The 17,644-nt window shown below is 46.9% G+C and overlaps 1 protein-coding gene and 1 long non-coding RNA gene across 2 annotated transcripts; both read left to right on the forward strand.

Moving 5' to 3' along the window:
* Positions 1 to 5,041: 5,041 nt before the first annotated feature.
* On the forward strand, positions 5,042 to 6,758 carry LOC123165851 (uncharacterized). Its single transcript, XR_006483212.1, has 2 exons — positions 5,042 to 5,098; positions 5,557 to 6,758. It is a non-coding gene; the product is annotated as an uncharacterized lncRNA (long non-coding RNA).
* Positions 6,759 to 8,663: 1,905 nt separating this feature from the next.
* On the forward strand, positions 8,664 to 11,387 carry LOC123168901 (ABC transporter G family member 26). The gene is made up of 4 exons (XM_044586763.1): positions 8,664 to 8,842; positions 9,029 to 9,315; positions 9,427 to 10,624; positions 10,720 to 11,387. The coding sequence occupies exons 1-4, from the start codon at positions 8,714 to 8,716 to the stop codon at positions 11,095 to 11,097; spliced, it is 1,992 nt and encodes a 663-aa protein (XP_044442698.1). The 5' UTR covers positions 8,664 to 8,713; the 3' UTR covers positions 11,098 to 11,387.
* The last annotated feature ends 6,257 nt before the right edge of the window (positions 11,388 to 17,644 follow it).

Consider the following 17,644-nt stretch of genomic DNA (forward strand, 5'->3'; position numbering starts at 1 on the left):
CCAAGGCCCAAGGTGCATGGGAGAGTGGGAGGGGGCAAACCCTAGGTCCAGATGGGCCTTAGGGCCCATCTAGTGGGGCGCCCCCCCTCTCCTCCCCTTGGCCGCCCCCCCTTGATGGGATCTAGGGCTGGCCGCCTCCTCTTGGGGGTGGAAACCCTAAGGGGGGCGCAGCCCCCTCCTCCCTATATATAGTTGAGGTTTGGGCTGCCCAAGACACATGAGAACGTCTCTCTTTTGGTGCAGCCCTACCCCTCTCCCTCCTCCTCCTCTCCCGCAGTGCTTGGCGAAGCCCTGCGGGATTGCCACGCTCCTCCACCACCACCACGCCGTCGTGCTGCTGCTGAATGGAGTCTTCCCCAACCTCTCCCTCTCTCCTTGCTGGATCAAGGCATGGGAGACGTCACCGGGCTGCACGTGTGTTGAACGCGGAGGCACCGTTCTTCGGTGCTTAGATCGGAATCAACCGCGATCTGAATCGCTACGAGTACGACTCCCTCATCCGCGTTCTTGCAACGCTTCCGCATCGCGATCTACAAGGGTATGTAGATCCACTCCCCTTCCCCTCGTTGCTAGAGTACTCCATAGATTGATCTTGGTGATGCGTAGAAAATTTTGAATTTCTGCTACGTTTCCCAACAGTTTGAGGCTAGATCTCATTACGCTCATGAGGGAGTCGCCGTAACCGGCTCTCCTCTAATTGTGTCTAGCCCTAGAGATTATTGATTGTTGTTTGTCCCTCTTTGGGGTGCCCTGCCCCTCCTTATATAAGTTAGAGGGGCGGGTTACATGCGGAGTCCTAGTAGGACTAGGACTAGTCTATCTTTTCTTACAAGTTGAATACAAGTCCGGGTCTTGCTTCCTCGTAAAGGAAATATTCGTCAAACCCTTTCTCCTTAAGCCGGCCCACCAGAGTATAAGCCAGCCTCCTGGGCCTTGGGCCTTGTCGTCCATCTGATCCGCCCGCCGGGTCTCCAGTGAGTCACAATGTCCAGGCGGGTTACCTGTGAATTGCCATGTTCGGGCGGATCACCAGTGAGTCGCCAAGCTCTAGCCAGGTCTCCGGTGAGTCGCCAAGTCTGGCCGGGTCATACCGCGGGGTATATCCCCGACAGTGCCAATCAATGCAACCTCCTAAATACCACATGAGAGTATTCACACTGCAGTTTTAGACTCGCCTTTCATAACTTCTTGAAATTTCATTAAAGATCATACAACCGAGAACTAGCGACCCCCATAGTTTGAAAAGAAGTGAAGATAGGTTGAATGAGCTCGACGATGCATGCAAATCGCCAAATGGGGTTGCTAAATCTAAGTCGACTGTGACTTAACCAAGTCTTAGTCGATGCTATATTCGTGAGATCTTATGTAAAGATTCATGTAATTTTTTTTTCTTTTTTCTGTTTTAATTGTGTCATTTGACTGAGACTTAATTAAGTCTCAATCGACCGAGATCAAACTACACCCATCATGAAAACATGTGAAAAGCACTTAAACCCAATCAAAGGTGTCGACTACTAGTACTCTAACCCATCTTTGCATGTAACCATGCCACATGCTAAAATCCGACATTATCGAGTGAGTGTACATAAGAACCGAAAAGTTGCGGGTTAGGTGGCTCGCGTGCAACTCATGCTGGGCAAACTAAGCAAAGCTCGTGGAATCGAGCAAGTAACGCCATTGTATTGAATTGTGTAAAGAATCTGCTCGTGTCCATTTTTTTTTGCATTGGTTGACACCGCGGGTCAGGTACAAAAGTTGCCGCTCCATGGATCGTAGCTACAACCTTATTAGGGTGGTGCGCCACTAAGAAAGATACTATGCTAGTATATGTGGATCGTGTGGACGCGAGTCTGCTTTATGGGTGATAGAATAGGGCTGCGTGAATAGATGCCAACACATATATTCATCGCTCCATCATCCTCTTCTTTCCATGTGTTCCACACTGTTGACTCGTTGGTAGAATCGATGCCCACGACCTCGTCGGTCTTGGCGTCTTTGCCGTGTCGTGGCGATGGAGCGTCACTATATTAAGTTGAGTATGGCGTGGGCTGTGGAGGAGCAGGAATCTTAGCGTGTGGGGTTAGATAACCAATTGGTGCCATCATTATGGGGTTTAGCAATTTTAGCATCTGAGCACGTGGAGCTGCCTTGGGGTTGTTGCGGTGCTCGTCGGTGCTGGCTTGGTGCTGCTGTCGTGGTGTTTGGATTTGAATCATCAAAGTTACATCGACACACAAAGGAGATACAATGGCATTGTGAATATAGTGTAGTTCTAGGCTTCATGTGAGTGAAGGATGTGATCATGTGAAGTAACTGCCGATGTGTGTTTAGTGCGGAGGAGGCACAAGTGCTAACAAGTTTGGAGCGGAGACACACCTTTACATGCTCTTCGACGACGCTAGAGGGAGAGAACCTCATGTTTATTGCATCAATATGTTATGTGGCACAAAAGATGATATCACTCCAGCTGTAGTCCAAATTACCTATGAATCACACTATAAATCGCATACCAAGAAAACATGTATTATTGGTCTCTAATCCTTCGTCACCGCATGTCCATCCTTCTTTTTTATTGGCATAGAGAGCGTAGTAGTGGAGCATCACACAGTACATCAAGTCATTTTCCGGCTTATCGTGATAAGAACAACTGCATGGTTCTCCTAAAAATCTTCCCGTAAAACCAAAAGGAATAGTTGTCTGAGAGTAATTTTTGTCAGTTCCCATAAACTTCTTCCCCTAATCTATTTTTAGTTTACATTTTATTAAACAAAACTAGCTAATTGGCCTATGGCCCGCCGGTCAGTGATACGCGTGAAGGCCACCGACGGGCAGCGATGCGGGCGCGTGGTGGTCGCCCACGAGGGGCTGTTCGAGGCGGCGGGGGGCGGCGACACGAGCGGCGGATGGTGGCGCGACCGGCGGCGCAGAGGAGTCCCGCGTGGCGGCATGTTGGCGTCCCGGGGTAGCGGCATTACGACGAGGTTCTGCCGGGGTGGCGGTGTTCCGGCGGCCAGCGTACAGAAGTTTTAGGCGGTTGCAACCCCGCCAAAATGATACCGAAAGATAATCTTCCAGGGAGAAAATGTCACTTTTACGGGATCCTCTAAAGTTTAGGCCAATTTACAAGATCTGTTGGAGAGATTCTTTTGCCTCAACTTCCTGTAAACGACAGATTTTTTAGAGATAGAGGAACTGTTGGAGTTTCTTTTAGCTGTAATCCACACTTTATTAATCAATCAAAAGGTTTATAGGAATAATTAGCGGGTCATGGGGAACCCCAACCACAAGAAACAGAAAATTTAGCTAGATTACGAGCTTCCAAGTTTATAGCTCGACCTCCAAAAATAAATTCACAGCTAGAAAGTCGCTCGCCCAGGCAACAATCTCCTTAATAATGGTGGAATATCTGCCTTCAGTGCCTTATCTAATGTCCGAAACCACCGTCTTGCAATTACATGCGATAATGAGTGTGTCCAATGCTAGATCAAGTTCGAGTGAAAGGGCTTCATGACATGTGAGAGCTTCAAGTGTAGTTGGGTCAACTATGTCCGAGAATACCACTGTGGAGGAGCCTAAAGACATTTTGTTGTGGTCTCCGCAAATTGCCGAAGAAGCACTTCGATCTCTGTTCCTTGATAAGCCTCCGTCGATGTGAATCTTTGCAATGCCTATTCCCGGGGATCTCCATACTTGGCGACGTGGAGCACGTCTGCCCGTGGCCCTCTCCTGATCTCTCTCTGGTTTTCGTGATGCTACCAACTCAGCTATAAAGCTAACCACAAAGGAATGAGTAGCATGTGGACTTTGAAGAATTCCTTCATGAATAGCCTTTCGCTTAGCTGCCCAAATTGACCATAAAGTAACGACCAACTCAATTAAATTTTTGTGTGGTAAACTCTCGATCATCGTAAAAATCCAGCCTTTCGCATTTGGCTCCCTCATGGTCTGAATGTGATCAACAACATCCTCATCAGCTAAAGCCCATACGCACCATGCCATCGAGCATTCCATGAGAGAATGTTGACATTAGTCTTGGGCTCCACATAACTAACACTTGTCATCATCCGACATGTTCCTGTTGTGACAGTCCTCCGTTGGGATCGAGAGCTTGGCTAGTCTCCATAGAAAGTTTCTAATTTTTCCGGGCACCTCAACCGACCATAAAGAAGACCATGACCTAGCTTCTTCCTCATAATTTGATCTCTCCTCCTTTTAGTGTCCACCATCATTCGATATGCAGATCAAATAGTAAAGTTTCTCATAGTTCCATGCCCAGAAGTCTTCCATGTTTTTGGTGCATAAAGGAATTCTCAAGTTTGTATTCACATCAGGCGCTAAGGAAACTTGATGTAAAAGCTCCCTCTTCCAAGTTGCACCAGTGGCATCAATTAGTTCATGTACCTTAGGAGGGTTACATGACAGACAAGTGATTAGTCTCGTCATAAACATTATTCAGTAACCAATCCCTCCTCGTTTTAGTGTCCACCATCATTCGATATGCAGATCAAACAATAAAGTTTCTCATAGTTCCATGCCCAGAAGTCTTCCATGTTTTTGATGCATAAAGGAATTCTCAAGTCTGTATTCACATTAGGCGCTAAGAAAACTTGATGTAAAAGTTCCGTCTTCCAAGTTGCACCAGTGGCATCAAATAGTTAATGTACCTTAGGAGGGTTACATGACAGACAAGCGATCAGTCTCGTCATAAACATTATTCGGTAACCAATTTTGCTGCCAAATCAAAGAAGCTCCATTCCCAATTCTTCTGATTAGGCCCTGGAACTGTTGGAGTTTTTTTTTTGACATGTGGAACTGTTGGAGTTGCTCTAAGGATTTTGGAGTTTGCTGTGGAGAAAAGCTCCGCTGGTTTCGGCCCGCCGCGGAATCGCTGCGACATGTACGTCCGTATAGGCTGCTAGCCCAACCGAATTAGGGTTTTCATTTTCCCTGCATCGGCCCAATCCAACAACAACCGAGCCTGTTAGTGGCCCATTAAAATAACCCGTGATTGTGCTATATAATCCCTGCATCTCCTCTCATTCAACCCTATCCTCTCCAGACGAGATCTGAAGCCGCCGGGCAGCAGGGCTCCCCCAAGGTAATCCCCATCTTCTTCTTACCCTTGCAAATATTTCTCCAGATGAACTATTCTGGGTCTTCCTGCTGGTGCTGTTTAACCGTGCAGCTTGCTAGTTCATGGTTGCCAGTAGCTTCTTGACTTAGATTAGAAGCTGCTGGTGCTGCTTATTATTGTTCAGCCTCCACTGTTGTAGATCTCAGTTTACAGTAGTTTTTACCCATTATTTCAAGTGCATCGGTAGATCGAGTAGAAAAAGTACGGTAGGATTTACAAGTTGTGATGCCCCACCTGTGTGCGTCTGTCGTTGACAATATTTGTCTGCGTTATCCAAGTAAAAAGAAATTTGTTTAGGAGAAACGTACATATATTTTCATTTGAGCATATGAGTCTGTAGTTTTGTTGTTTATGTTCTGAGTAACTAGGGGTTGGGATAGTAACTCTCGTAACTAACACTTCTTATTTTGTTCTTCTTACAGTACCAGGAGAAGATATGTTTGCAGCCTGTGCTCATCTATTAAAGCTTGATACCAGCTTTCATAGATCCGGATGGTTTTGAAGTGATAGCTGGCTTGACTTTGCTTTTCTTCAAAGCATCTTGACAGACCAAAATCCGTAATTTTTGGCACCATGTTTTCGTCTAGCAATATATTTGCAGGTTTTAGGTCTAAGTGAAAAGTATCGATCTCTGTGAATATATTGTAAACCTTCACAAATTCCCTTGATTATTTCATAGCGCTATTTTAAAATAAATGATTTGTATTGGAAAAACCAAGTTGTCCAATATACATATTCATGACTTGAAAAAGTAAAAAAATACAGTCATTGTATATTGTGTTTGACTTAGAAAGAAAGATGAAAAAGTTAAACAAAAAGATGTGAAGGCAGATGAATGCTTTGCTTATGCATGAATTCATATTGATAAAGCGCTATTGAATGATCAAGGAATTTGTGAGGTTTACATTATCTTTGCAAGAGTTGTATTGTTCAGTTAGACCTAGACATGCAAGTATATTTCTAGGCGAAAATATATTGTTAAAAATTGCGGATTTTTGTCTCTCAAGTTGCTTGGAGGAAAAACAAAGCCAGGCTATCGCTTCAAAACAGTTTGGATCTATGTATGAAAGAAGGGACATTGATGAACTGGGTTGGATTTACTTTGACTTGCAAACTTGTTTGCATGTTAACATCAGGTATGATAGTAGAAACACATAGCATGCACATCAGTCAATAGGCTTGGCAAAACGGCTCACTTATGCTCCATGACATGCTCCACTAACCTCTTTTTTTTAGCTAGTGTACATCTTTAGGTACTTTGAGCTGGTGGAGGAGGTCAAGTGTCATCAGTTGTCCAAGAGAAATGTTCCAATGAGCTACTAAATATTTGGAGGAAGCCTTTATAGTTTCTTGCACAAAGAGTGTAATGTGTTGGACCTCATCATGTATTAAGTATTATTTTGGAGGATATACTATGCTCTCTGTTTTGTTATATCGTGCATGCACATTATAAAGTAGAGTGTGGCGCAATATATAGATCATAATTGTTGTTAAGGTGCTGAATTCCATTTAGCTTAGTAGTGGATGCTATGATAGCTGAGACTGGGATTTATGCTGGGTCTGACCATCTGAATTCAGTTGTTTGTAAAATGTTCCATACTCGCAATATTATATACTCATGACACGAAGGAAGGAATGACAAATCTTGTAATGACTAATGACAAGGAAGGAACGACAAATCTTTTTTGATCTTGTTGCTTTGCAAGCTCATGACACGAGGTTGTTCAGGTTTTTATCTTGTTTTGCTTGACACTAGTGCTTTACACTTAACCATGGCAAATCTTCACAGCTGTTTGCAGGCCTTAAGATTTCCATGTTTTACACTCTTGTTGTTACAGTGAGCAAGCATGAGGATCCAGGGGAGACAAGCCAGGAAGGATGGATGAGATTGGCTGGCCCTACTCAATGACAGTTCCTCGCGTTGACTGACTGGCCGAATGAGGATTGTGGTTGATGGCATTAGAGGAAATGCATCTCTAGCACGACCTACTCCATGACAGTTCCTCGCGTTGACTGACTGGCCGAATGAGGATTGGGGTTGATGGCATTAGAGGAAATGCATCTCTAGCACGGCTTGTTTTCGTGTGGGAACCAATTTTTCGTGGTCTTACTCTCAATTTCCACTACAGCTCTAGTGTGGTGTATATCTCACATAGAGCAAACTGGAGTGACCTTCCTGTGTTAGCAGTTGGCTTGTTGGATTTGTGGATGTATTGGTACAACTCAGTCATTGTTTTTTGTTTTTTGTTTCTGCGAAAACGCAAGTATCAGTCATTCTGGAATCCAATAGCACACAGAGTGGAAATGTAATCATTAATTCATTCTTCTTGTTAAATGGAAGGTTGGAGCGGGAGACAAAATTTTGTTTTGGAAAGATCGGTGGATCCATGGCGCAACCATCACAGAGCTGGCCCCCTTGGTAGTGAAGACAGTCCGTACGCAGGTGGTCAACAGGAGACTGGTACGTGATGCAATGTGCATGCATGCTTGGATGAGCGATGTGGTGGGTGACCTATGCACGGAAGGTCTAACCCAGTTCATCGCATTTTGGGAGATCATTTCGGAGGTTTAATTGGATGTTCAAACTGAGGACAACCCCATCTGGGCTTGGAATGTGACTGGAGTCTACACTGCATCTTCAGCATACAAGATGCTATGTGAGGGAGGAGTTAGATTTCACTCTTTCGGAGCAATCTGGAAATGTTGGGCGCCACTTGCGTGTAAAATCTTCATGTAGCTGGCAGTGCAATATCGATTGTGGACGTCGGATAGAAGGACTAGACACGGTTTGCAAGATCAAACGTCTAAATGCTACTTTTGTGACCAAGAGGAAGACATGGTCGACCACATCTTGCAACAATGTGTATTCTCAAGACAAGTGTGGTACACATGCATGACCAGGATGGGATTGAGAGTGGAGCTTTGCCCAACATATGAATCCCAATTGGTGCAATGGTGGACGGAAGCTAGAAAGCGCATACATAAGCAAACTCGGAAAGGATTTGACACATTCGTGATGCTCATCTGCTGGACGCTTTGGAAACAGAGGAACGCGAGGGTGTTCGGATCGAACTAAATTAAAAATAAATGGGAGACTGTGGACTTGATCTTCGACGACTTGAGGACTTGGGCTAGGGCAGGAGCATTTGAAGGACGACCTATACCCGAGTAGTAGAGTAGTATTAGGAGTGGGGTGGAGGCCTGGTTGGGGTCGGCTTGTGATTACCATCTAGCGCAATGTAATAACTCTTGTACATATTTTCTTCTTTCTATAAAGCTAAGGTACGCTATTGGCGTACCTTGAAAAAAAATTCATTTTTCTTGTTAGATAATGTAATCATCATCAGTTATCCTCTGGGCTTCTAGAGTGGAAGGTTCTCCCAAACGAACCAGGGACGGTGCGCCCTTGGAAAGATTGTGGGTCACCAAACAAAGGTAAAAATACCCGGTAACAAAGTAGGCACGCTCTTGGTTGCTGGTAGTTGCTCGCTCCTGTCATGCGATTTCTACTTGGTTGATAATAAAAAGAAGAGAGCGGCCGTGTGCCTGGCTTTCTCTCTCTGAACCTAACTCCCAGCCATGGAGATCAGCAGCGAGGAGAGGGTGGAGCTGTCCATCGTGGAGCACCTCCCCGACAATGGCGACGCCGGCGTGGAGGAGGATCATCTATGGCCGACCAAGGACGGCCCTCTTCCTATATTCCTCAAGGTGTCTATCAGCCATGTTTACTGTTTGTGGGACAGTTTTCACCATACACTTCTTTCAAAATTATAAAGTAGCAGTGGATTATGTTTAGTAGAAGAAACATTTTCGCTCTGCGCAAATTCTCTTTTTATGACATGTAACGGGGCTCTGCTCATGAGAAATCACCTTGTCTGTGGATGGAAAATGCAGTTTGAGAATGTGGAGTACAAGGTGAAGCTGGGTGCCAAGAACCCCCTGACGGCTGCAAAGGTGGCCTTCGCGTCTCACATGAGGGTGGATCATGGCGGCAGCAGCTGCAAGCACATCCTCAAGGGCATCGGCGGCAGCGTCGACCCCGGCGAGATCCTGGCACTGATGGGCCCCTCCGGCAGCGGCAAGACCACCCTGCTCAAGATACTCGGAGGCAGGCTGGGCGGCGCCGTCAAGGGCCAGATCACCTACAACGACACCCCCTACAGCCCCTGCCTCAAACGGAGGTGATAATAACTTCAGACATGAGGATTTGTGCAGAGTTCTTGCGATTCCTTGTAGAACAATGGAGAAGATCGAGAGGATTGATTGGAACTTTTGTTCGTTGCGAAATGCAGGATGGGATTTGTGACGCAGGACGACGTGCTGTTCCCTCAGCTGACGGTGGAGGAGACGCTGGTGTTCGCGGCCTTCCTGAGGCTGCCGGCGCGCATGTCCAAGCAGCAGAAGCGCGACCGGGTGGACGCCATCATCGCGGAGCTGAACCTGGAGCGGTGCCGGCACACCAAGATCGGCGGCGCGTTCGTGCGCGGGGTGTCGGGCGGCGAGAGGAAGCGGACGAGCATCGGGTACGAGATCCTGGTGGACCCGTCGCTGCTGCTGCTGGACGAGCCCACGTCGGGGCTGGACTCCACGTCGGCCAGCAAGCTCATCGTCATCCTGCAGCGGCTGGCCAAGTCGACGCGGCGGACCATCATCACCACCATCCACCAGCCGTCCAGCCGGATGTTCCACATGTTCGACAAGCTGCTGCTCATCTCCGAGGGCCACGCCATCTACCACGGCAAGGCCAGGGACTGCATGCACCACTTCTCCTCGCTGGGGTTCACGCCGGAGATCCCCATGAACCCGGCCGAGTTCCTGCTGGACCTCGCCACGGGCAACCTCGAGGACATCAGCGTCCCGGGGCTGCTCCGGGACGGCTCGCCGGCGCCGCAGGAGTTCAGGTCCCGCGTCGTGGCGTACCTGCAGGCCAAGTACAGGGACCACGCCGGGGACGGCGGGGAGGGCCAGGCGAAGCAGCCGGCGAGGCGGCCCGGGGAGCAGCTGAGGCTGGCCATCCGGATGCGCAAGGACCGGAGCATCAACTGGTTCCAGCAGTTCGTGGTGCTGTCGCGGCGCACGTTCCGGGAGCGCGCCGCCGACTACCTGGACAAGATGCGGCTGGCGCAGGCCGTGGGCGTGGCGCTCCTGCTGGGCCTGCTCTGGTGGAAGTCGCAGACGGGCAACGAGGCGCAGCTGAGGGACCAGGTGGGGCTCATCTTCTACATCTGCATCTTCTGGACCTCGTCGTCGCTCTTCGGCTCCGTCTACGTGTTCCCCTTCGAGAAGCTGTACCTGGTCAAGGAGCGCAAGGCCGACATGTACCGCCTCAGCGCCTACTACGCCAGCAGCACCCTCTGCGACGCCGTGCCGCACGTCGTCTACCCGGTCCTCTTCATGGCCATCCTCTACTTCATGGCCGACCTCCGCCGCACCGTCCCCTGCTTCTGCCTCACCCTCCTCGCCACCCTCCTCATTGTCTTCACCAGCCAGGTACGCACGTACTTGCTCTTCCTCTTCTTGTCCATGCCGGCGGTGACATCGACGGCGAACGGCGATGAGATGGGAGTTCGATCTGTGATCATCAGGGGACGGGGGAGCTGCTGGGGGCGGCGATCCTGAGCGTGAAGAGGGCGGGGGTGATGGCGTCGCTGGTGCTGATGCTGTTCCTGCTCACCGGAGGGTACTACGTGCAGCACATACCCAAGTTCATACGGTGGCTGAGGTACGTCTCCTTCATGCACTACGGCTTCAACCTGCTGCTCAAGGCGCAGTACCACGGCCACCTCACCTACAACTGCGGGAGCCGGACCGGGTGCCAGCGGCTGCAGTCGTCGCCGTCCTTCGACACCGTCGACCTCGACGGCGGCATGCGCGAGGTCTGGATCCTGCTCGCCATGGCCGTCGCGTACCGCCTCCTCGCCTACTTCTGCCTCCTCAAGAGGATCACCCTCACGCCCTTGTGAAAAGATGAACCATGGGAGTTGGGCACGGCGTGCTTTGCTAGATAGGTCTTCCGAATTATCCTTTGTCACATGTAATGCATGTTTGTTAATGGGTACACGCCTAGAAGGCAAGAACCGAGAGCAATGTGCATGGGTTTTCTTCTTGTTTGTTTCCTTAGTTTTCCTTGCGTGGAGGTAATGAGGCCTTGCTGAAAGCGGTGGCCCAAGCTATCCCAGCACATGCTATAATTGTATTCAAATTCCCAAAGGAACAGGGAGCAATGTGCATGGGTTTTCTTCTTGGTGGTTTCCTTAATAATCTTCAGTTTTGCTATTTCTCAGGTACCTGATTTTTTATTTCACATCAATCATCTTCTTTCTTCCTTCCTTCACGCCGGATCTCGCCGGAGAAGACAACCCCACTATCTATCTTACGGGGAAGCCATGACCCCATTATCTATCTTATTAGGGGGAGCTATGGCCCCGTTATCTTATCTTTGGGGGTGCAAGGGGGTGTGTATGTGTGTGTGATAGCCCACAAGTATAGGTGATCGTTTATAGCATTTTTTGATAAAAAATGTCGAATCCAACGAGGAGCTAAAGGTACAATTAATATTCTCTCAAGTTCTATCGACTACCGATACAACTCTACGCACACCAACATTCGCTTTACCTAGAAACAAGTAATAAAATTAGAAGTATTTTGTAGGTGTAGTGGGATAATTTTGCAAGATAATGAAGAACATGAAAATAAAAGTTAGGTGTTGTTTTAATAAAATAACAATTAAGTTAGTATAGCGAGCGTGGAAAAGTGGTAATAAGATTTTGAGAATTGTCCCTAAGCAATTGGCTTTGTTACTAGACCGGTAGCAAATTCTTCTATGGGGGAGGCCACTGCTAGCATGTCATTCCTTACTTGAAATTCTATGCACTTATAATTGAAACTATTAGCAAGCATCCGCAACTATTAAATTTCATTAAGGTAAAACCCAACCATAGCATTAAGATATATTGGTCCCCTTCAATCCCATATGAATCAATTTCTATGGTAAGACGAAGTTTTCGTCACTCTTGCCTCCAATGCATAGTCCTATCAACATACAACCAGTGTGATCCATGTGTGCGCTCATATGATGAGCACCAAATGCCAGCAACATAACCACAAGCAATTTAAACCAATCATAGCAATTCAATAATTACCTAGAGGATAACAAAAATCTACTCAAACATCATAAGATGGCAACACATCATTGAATAATATGAAGCATAAAGCACCATGTTCAAGTAGGGGGTACAACGGGTTGCGGGAGAGTGGATCGCTGAATATAGATGAGGGAAGGTGATGGAGGTGTTGATGAAGATGATGAAGTTGTTGGTGTAGATCGCCGTCACATGACGGTTCCCCCAGCGACGTTCCAGCGCCACGGGGAGAGAGCCCCCATCCTTCTTCTTCTTGCTTGGCCTCCCTCCTAGAAGGTAGGAGGGTTTCCCCTCTGGTCCTTGGACGCCATGGCTCCTGGAGCGCAGGAGCCCTCCGAGGTTCGTGTTTTCTGGCCCCACCGTTTCTTATATTCCCGGAGATCCGTAACTCCGATTGGGCTGAAATTTTAACACGATTTTTATCCAGAAATCATCTTTCTTACGGCGAAAGAAGGGCCCAACCGACTTAAGGGAGAGCCACGAGCCTGCCCGGCGCGCCCTAGGGTTGGGGGGCGCCGTCTGAGCTTGTGACTCCCTCGACCATTGTCTTGCGTTGATTCTTTCCTAAAAATCATGTATATTTCAAAAAAAATCTCCGTAAAATTTTATCGCGTTTGGACTTCGTTTGATATGGATTTTTTGCGGAACAAAAAACATGCAACAAATAGGAACTAACACTAGGCACCGGATCAATATATTAGTCCAAGAAAATCATATAAATTATTGCCAAAGTATGTGAAAGGTGTAGAATATTGGCATGAAACAAAAAAAAATTTAGATATGACAGAGACGTATCAGCATACCCAAGCTTAATTCCTACTCGTCCTCGAGTAGGTAAATGATAAAATAAATAAATTTTTATGTGGAATGCTACCTAACATAATCTTGATCATATAATCTAATCATGGCATGAATATTAAGATACGAGTGATTCAAGGCAATAGTCTATCAATTTGATATTGAAACAATAATACAAAACATGCATGTAATTCATCATTGCCTTTTGTAATAATGGAGCTAAAGGAAACAACCTCTATGCACTTAGTTGTGGTAAGCATGACACACTCGTTCTTCCCTGCATAGATATATCAAATCAAGAGTACCCTGGTGCCGAACCAAGTAAGTGTATCATACTTTTTCACGCACTTCAGCATTTTCAACTTCACTCTCAATACATGAGCGTGAGCCATGAACATAATGTGTGGAATAGAATGCGGTGGTAGAGATATATAAGGGAAGTCAAAAAGAAAGAAAGTCTCACATCAACTCGACATATTGATAGGCAATAGAGAGACCCATCAATCGATATCAATGCGAGGAGTAGGGATTTCCATGCAACGAATGCACCAGAGCTATAAGTGTATGAAAGCTCACTATAAAAACTAAGTGGGTGTGCATCCAACTTGCTTACTCATGAAGACCCCAGGCATTTTAGGAAGCCCATTGAAAGAACATGTAGTGCCCCATGTGTGGTTTTGGTAATTGATGGCATTCTCTATGGACTAATGGTTGCTTGAGTTATATTCGTAGGATTTGTCCATAGGCTTTTCTTGAAGTCCATTTGTTGGTTTCAAGGAGTTTATGTGTTGGCCAAGGTGCTTTTCAAGGAATTATCCAAAGATTGGTCATGTGAGAGTTGAGCTTATTGCTAGCATGTCTTGAAGAAGAAGGCTGTGTGAAAATTCATGTTTACCTTCAAGACATCATCCTAATGAAGAGAGTTGGAAATATTCAGGTTGATCAAGACTAAGTATAGAGAGTGATTTGATCAACACACAAAGCGTAGAAGATGTATCGAGTGGGATCAAGTGATCCCATGGTATGGTAAGCATTGTCCATTACGCTTTGTGTACTAACCCATGTTCTACGTGAGAGTTCTATGTGGGGTTAGGTGTGTTTCCATGGGCTTGCGTCAAGAGGAAGATCTAATAAAACCCATGGAAGATGACATCAAGTGGTGATCGTCATCAAGGTTGCGATGTGCAAGTTCAAGTGAAGCATCACGAAGAGATCACATGTTTGAATCTTGCCGTCCATTATGGTGATAATGGACATGTGAGGATGTGCCAAAGAGAGGCTCACCCATAGTGGAGTATAGGGGAGCAATCTACTAGTCTTCATCGAGCAGGCGCAATCAAGAAAGGTGGTCCATCTTGAGGAGGACAAGATCGTCATCATCTAGCTCAAGTGGACTATGCGCAAGGAAAAGGTTTGACCTTGATAGTGTTTTCTATTTTGCCGGTCCCATGGTGGTAGTTGGAGACTGGGTTATAGGGTCTTTAGTCGTACTACCAAGGGGGGGCTCTCGAGTGAGTAGCTCGATCGTATCGTTCGGTGAGAGCTCAAACCATTGCATTCTTGGCATCATCATATTTCTTGGTTCTTGTTTGGCTTTTCACTTTGTGAGTTTAGGAGCTTTTGGTCTTCATCGTGATAAGCTCAAGCTCATCGAAAACGGATTTTGTATGCATCATATTTGTGTTTTCGGTGTTGGAGATTTTGCCGGATATGACTTGGGAAGGTCATCTTCCATATCCCAGTGGCATTTATTCTCCATTGCTTGTTGTTAATTTAGCCAGTCGGTTTTGGATGGCTCTTGTCGTCCTCTATCCAACAAGCTTGTGTTTGCTCAATTCGGAGCTCGTATGCGAAAGTTATGGTTGTTTTGATCTTACTGTTTTTCATAGACCGTGAAAGTGCTAGTTATCGACTAGAGGGGGTGAATAGGCGATTTTTATGAAAGTCTTCAAGATAGGCAATGTCTTCAAAGACAAACAATCAAATGCAACCTTCACAGTATGCAGTGGAAGACAAACTACACTAGCCAAGCCATAGTCTAAGAAACAATACTGAGTAAACACAAAGACAAATAGCAGCTAGGTAGAGTGGATCAGAATAGGAAGATAATATGCAGCCAATAATGCAATCAGAGAGAATGTCTTCACACAGTGAAGTCAAACAGGGCAACCAAGCAATGACTTCATGAAGCTAAACAATAAGTAAGGGTGAAGTGATAGAACCAGTAGCTTGACGAAGACAAGGATTTGATAGACCAGTTCGAGTTGCTGTGACAACTGTACGTCTGGTTAGGGAGGCTGAGATTGAACTCAGAAGACCACGTCTTCACCTTATTCCCCTTGAGCCAAGGACACTTAGTCCTCTCCCAATCACTCTGGTAAGTCTTCAAGGTAGACTTTCAAACCTTCACAAACTTCTTTCACTGGCAATCCACAATGGCTCTTGGATGCTCAAAACGCGATGCCTAACCGGCTGGAGGATTCACAGTCCTCAAGTGTAACAAGTCTTCAGATCACGCGGACAGAAAGACTTCAGTGATGCCTAACACTCTTTGGCTCTGGGTGTTTTGGGCGTTGTCCTCGCAAGGGTTCTCTCTCAAAGGCTTTGGAGGTGGGTTGCTCTCAAACGACAAAAGCCGTGCACTAACTCTGAGCAGCCCCCAATTTATGGTGTAGGGGGTGGGCTATTTATAGCTAGGAGGCAACCCGACCTGATATGTTCGAAATGACCCTGGGTCACTAAGGAACCGACACGTGTCCAACGGTAGGATTTCAAACACACCCGACAGCTTGACTCGGGCTACAAGCAAAGCTGACTCATCCAACTCTGAATAAGATTTATTCTCATTGTCTTCACTCGAAGACATAGGATTTGGGTTGAGCATCACATCAGTTTCTCTGACTTTGTTCACTTGGACCCCACTTAACAGTTCGGTGGTTCCTATGGCTCAAGACAGAATAAAATGAAACTACGAAAGAAACTACGTCTTCATACTCTATAGTCTTCAAGTGAATGTCTTCACACGCCATTATCTTCAACGTGAATGTCTTCACGAACCACCATTGTATTCAATATCTTCATACATTTTTAGGGGTCATCTCTGGTAGGTAAACCGAATCAATGAGGGACTTCTACCTGTGTTATCCTGCAATTCTCACAAACACATTAGTCCCTCAACCACGTTTGTCGTCAATACTCCAAAACCAACTAGGGGAGGCACTATATGCACTTACAGACCGGCTGTACGACTTCTTACACCGGTTGACCGGTACAACGGTGTTTGGGGCTGTTGTACCGCTCCAGAGTTGGTCCGATGGTTGTACCGGCCCTGTACCGCTGTACCATCGGACTAGGTTCTGTTGTGGAGCGGTTCTGGGGCGGTTGTGGGCCGGTTGTCCCGGTTAGTTTCAGTTTAACCGGTACTACCGGTTCCTCAGGCGGTTGTACCGCTTATTTCTTTTCCTACAGGTAGGTTTTTCCTCTGCTTTGTACAGTTGTATTGGTCATACAGTTTTCTACACATAACAGGCAGATTCGTGGGGACCTATAAAAGGGGGTCTTCTTCCCCATTGGACTCTATCCTTTGAGCTCGTGTTCTTCCCCCATTGTTGACCTTCTTCGAGCTTGCTATCTCTTAATCCCTCCAATGATTCTTACTAGTTCTTGAGGGAAAAGAGAGAGGAGTGATGTCTACTATGCAACCTTCTTCTTGTAGACTCGTGTTGGGCCTCCAAGCGCAGAGTTTTGTAGGACAGTAGCAAATTTCCCTCAAGTGGATGACCTAAGGTTTATCAATTTGTGGGAGGCATAGGATGAAGATGGTCTCTCTCAAACAAACCTGCAACCAAATAACAAAGAGTCTCTTGTGTCCCCAACACACTGTAACACCCCGGATGTAACTTTCCATATTTGTAACTCCAACTCTTGCCATTTTCGGCTATGTGTTATGATATTCCCTCCGTGGTTGGGTTTCATTTTCGTTTTGCATTTTTGTTCATGTCATGCATTTCATATCATGTCATCATGTGCATCTCATTTGCATACGTGTTCGTCTCATGCGTCCGAGCATTTCCCCGTTGTCCGTTTTGTAATCCGACACTCCCACATGCACCGGCGCACCCCTCTTGTTTCTTTTCGTGAGCGGGTGTTAAACGTTCTCGGAATGGACCGAGGTTTGCCAAGTGGCCTTGGTATACCACCGGTAGACCACCTCTCAAGTTTCGTTCCATTTGGAGGTCGTTTGATACTCCAACGGTTAACCGGGTAACCGCAAAGCCCTTTTGTGTGTTGCAGCAAAACCCCCCTCCAATCAGCCCAATAACCCATCTAAGTCACCTCCATGCTCTTGGTCGTTCGATCACGATCATGTGGGCGAAAACCGTGCCTCATTTGGACTCTCCTAGCTCCCTATGCCTATATAAACACCCTCCCCGTCCAAAATCCCGGATGAAACCCTAGCAAAATCGCCCTCCGCCGCCACCGGACACGTCCGGCGCCACCGGACGCTCCCGCCGCCGCGCCCGCGCCAATCGGACGCCGCCACGTGGCAGGTGCGCCCGCCGCCGACCGC

Source organism: Triticum aestivum, chromosome 7D (genome assembly GCF_018294505.1).
Source record: "Triticum aestivum cultivar Chinese Spring chromosome 7D, IWGSC CS RefSeq v2.1, whole genome shotgun sequence".
Classification (NCBI taxonomy): Eukaryota; Viridiplantae; Streptophyta; class Magnoliopsida; order Poales; family Poaceae; genus Triticum; species Triticum aestivum.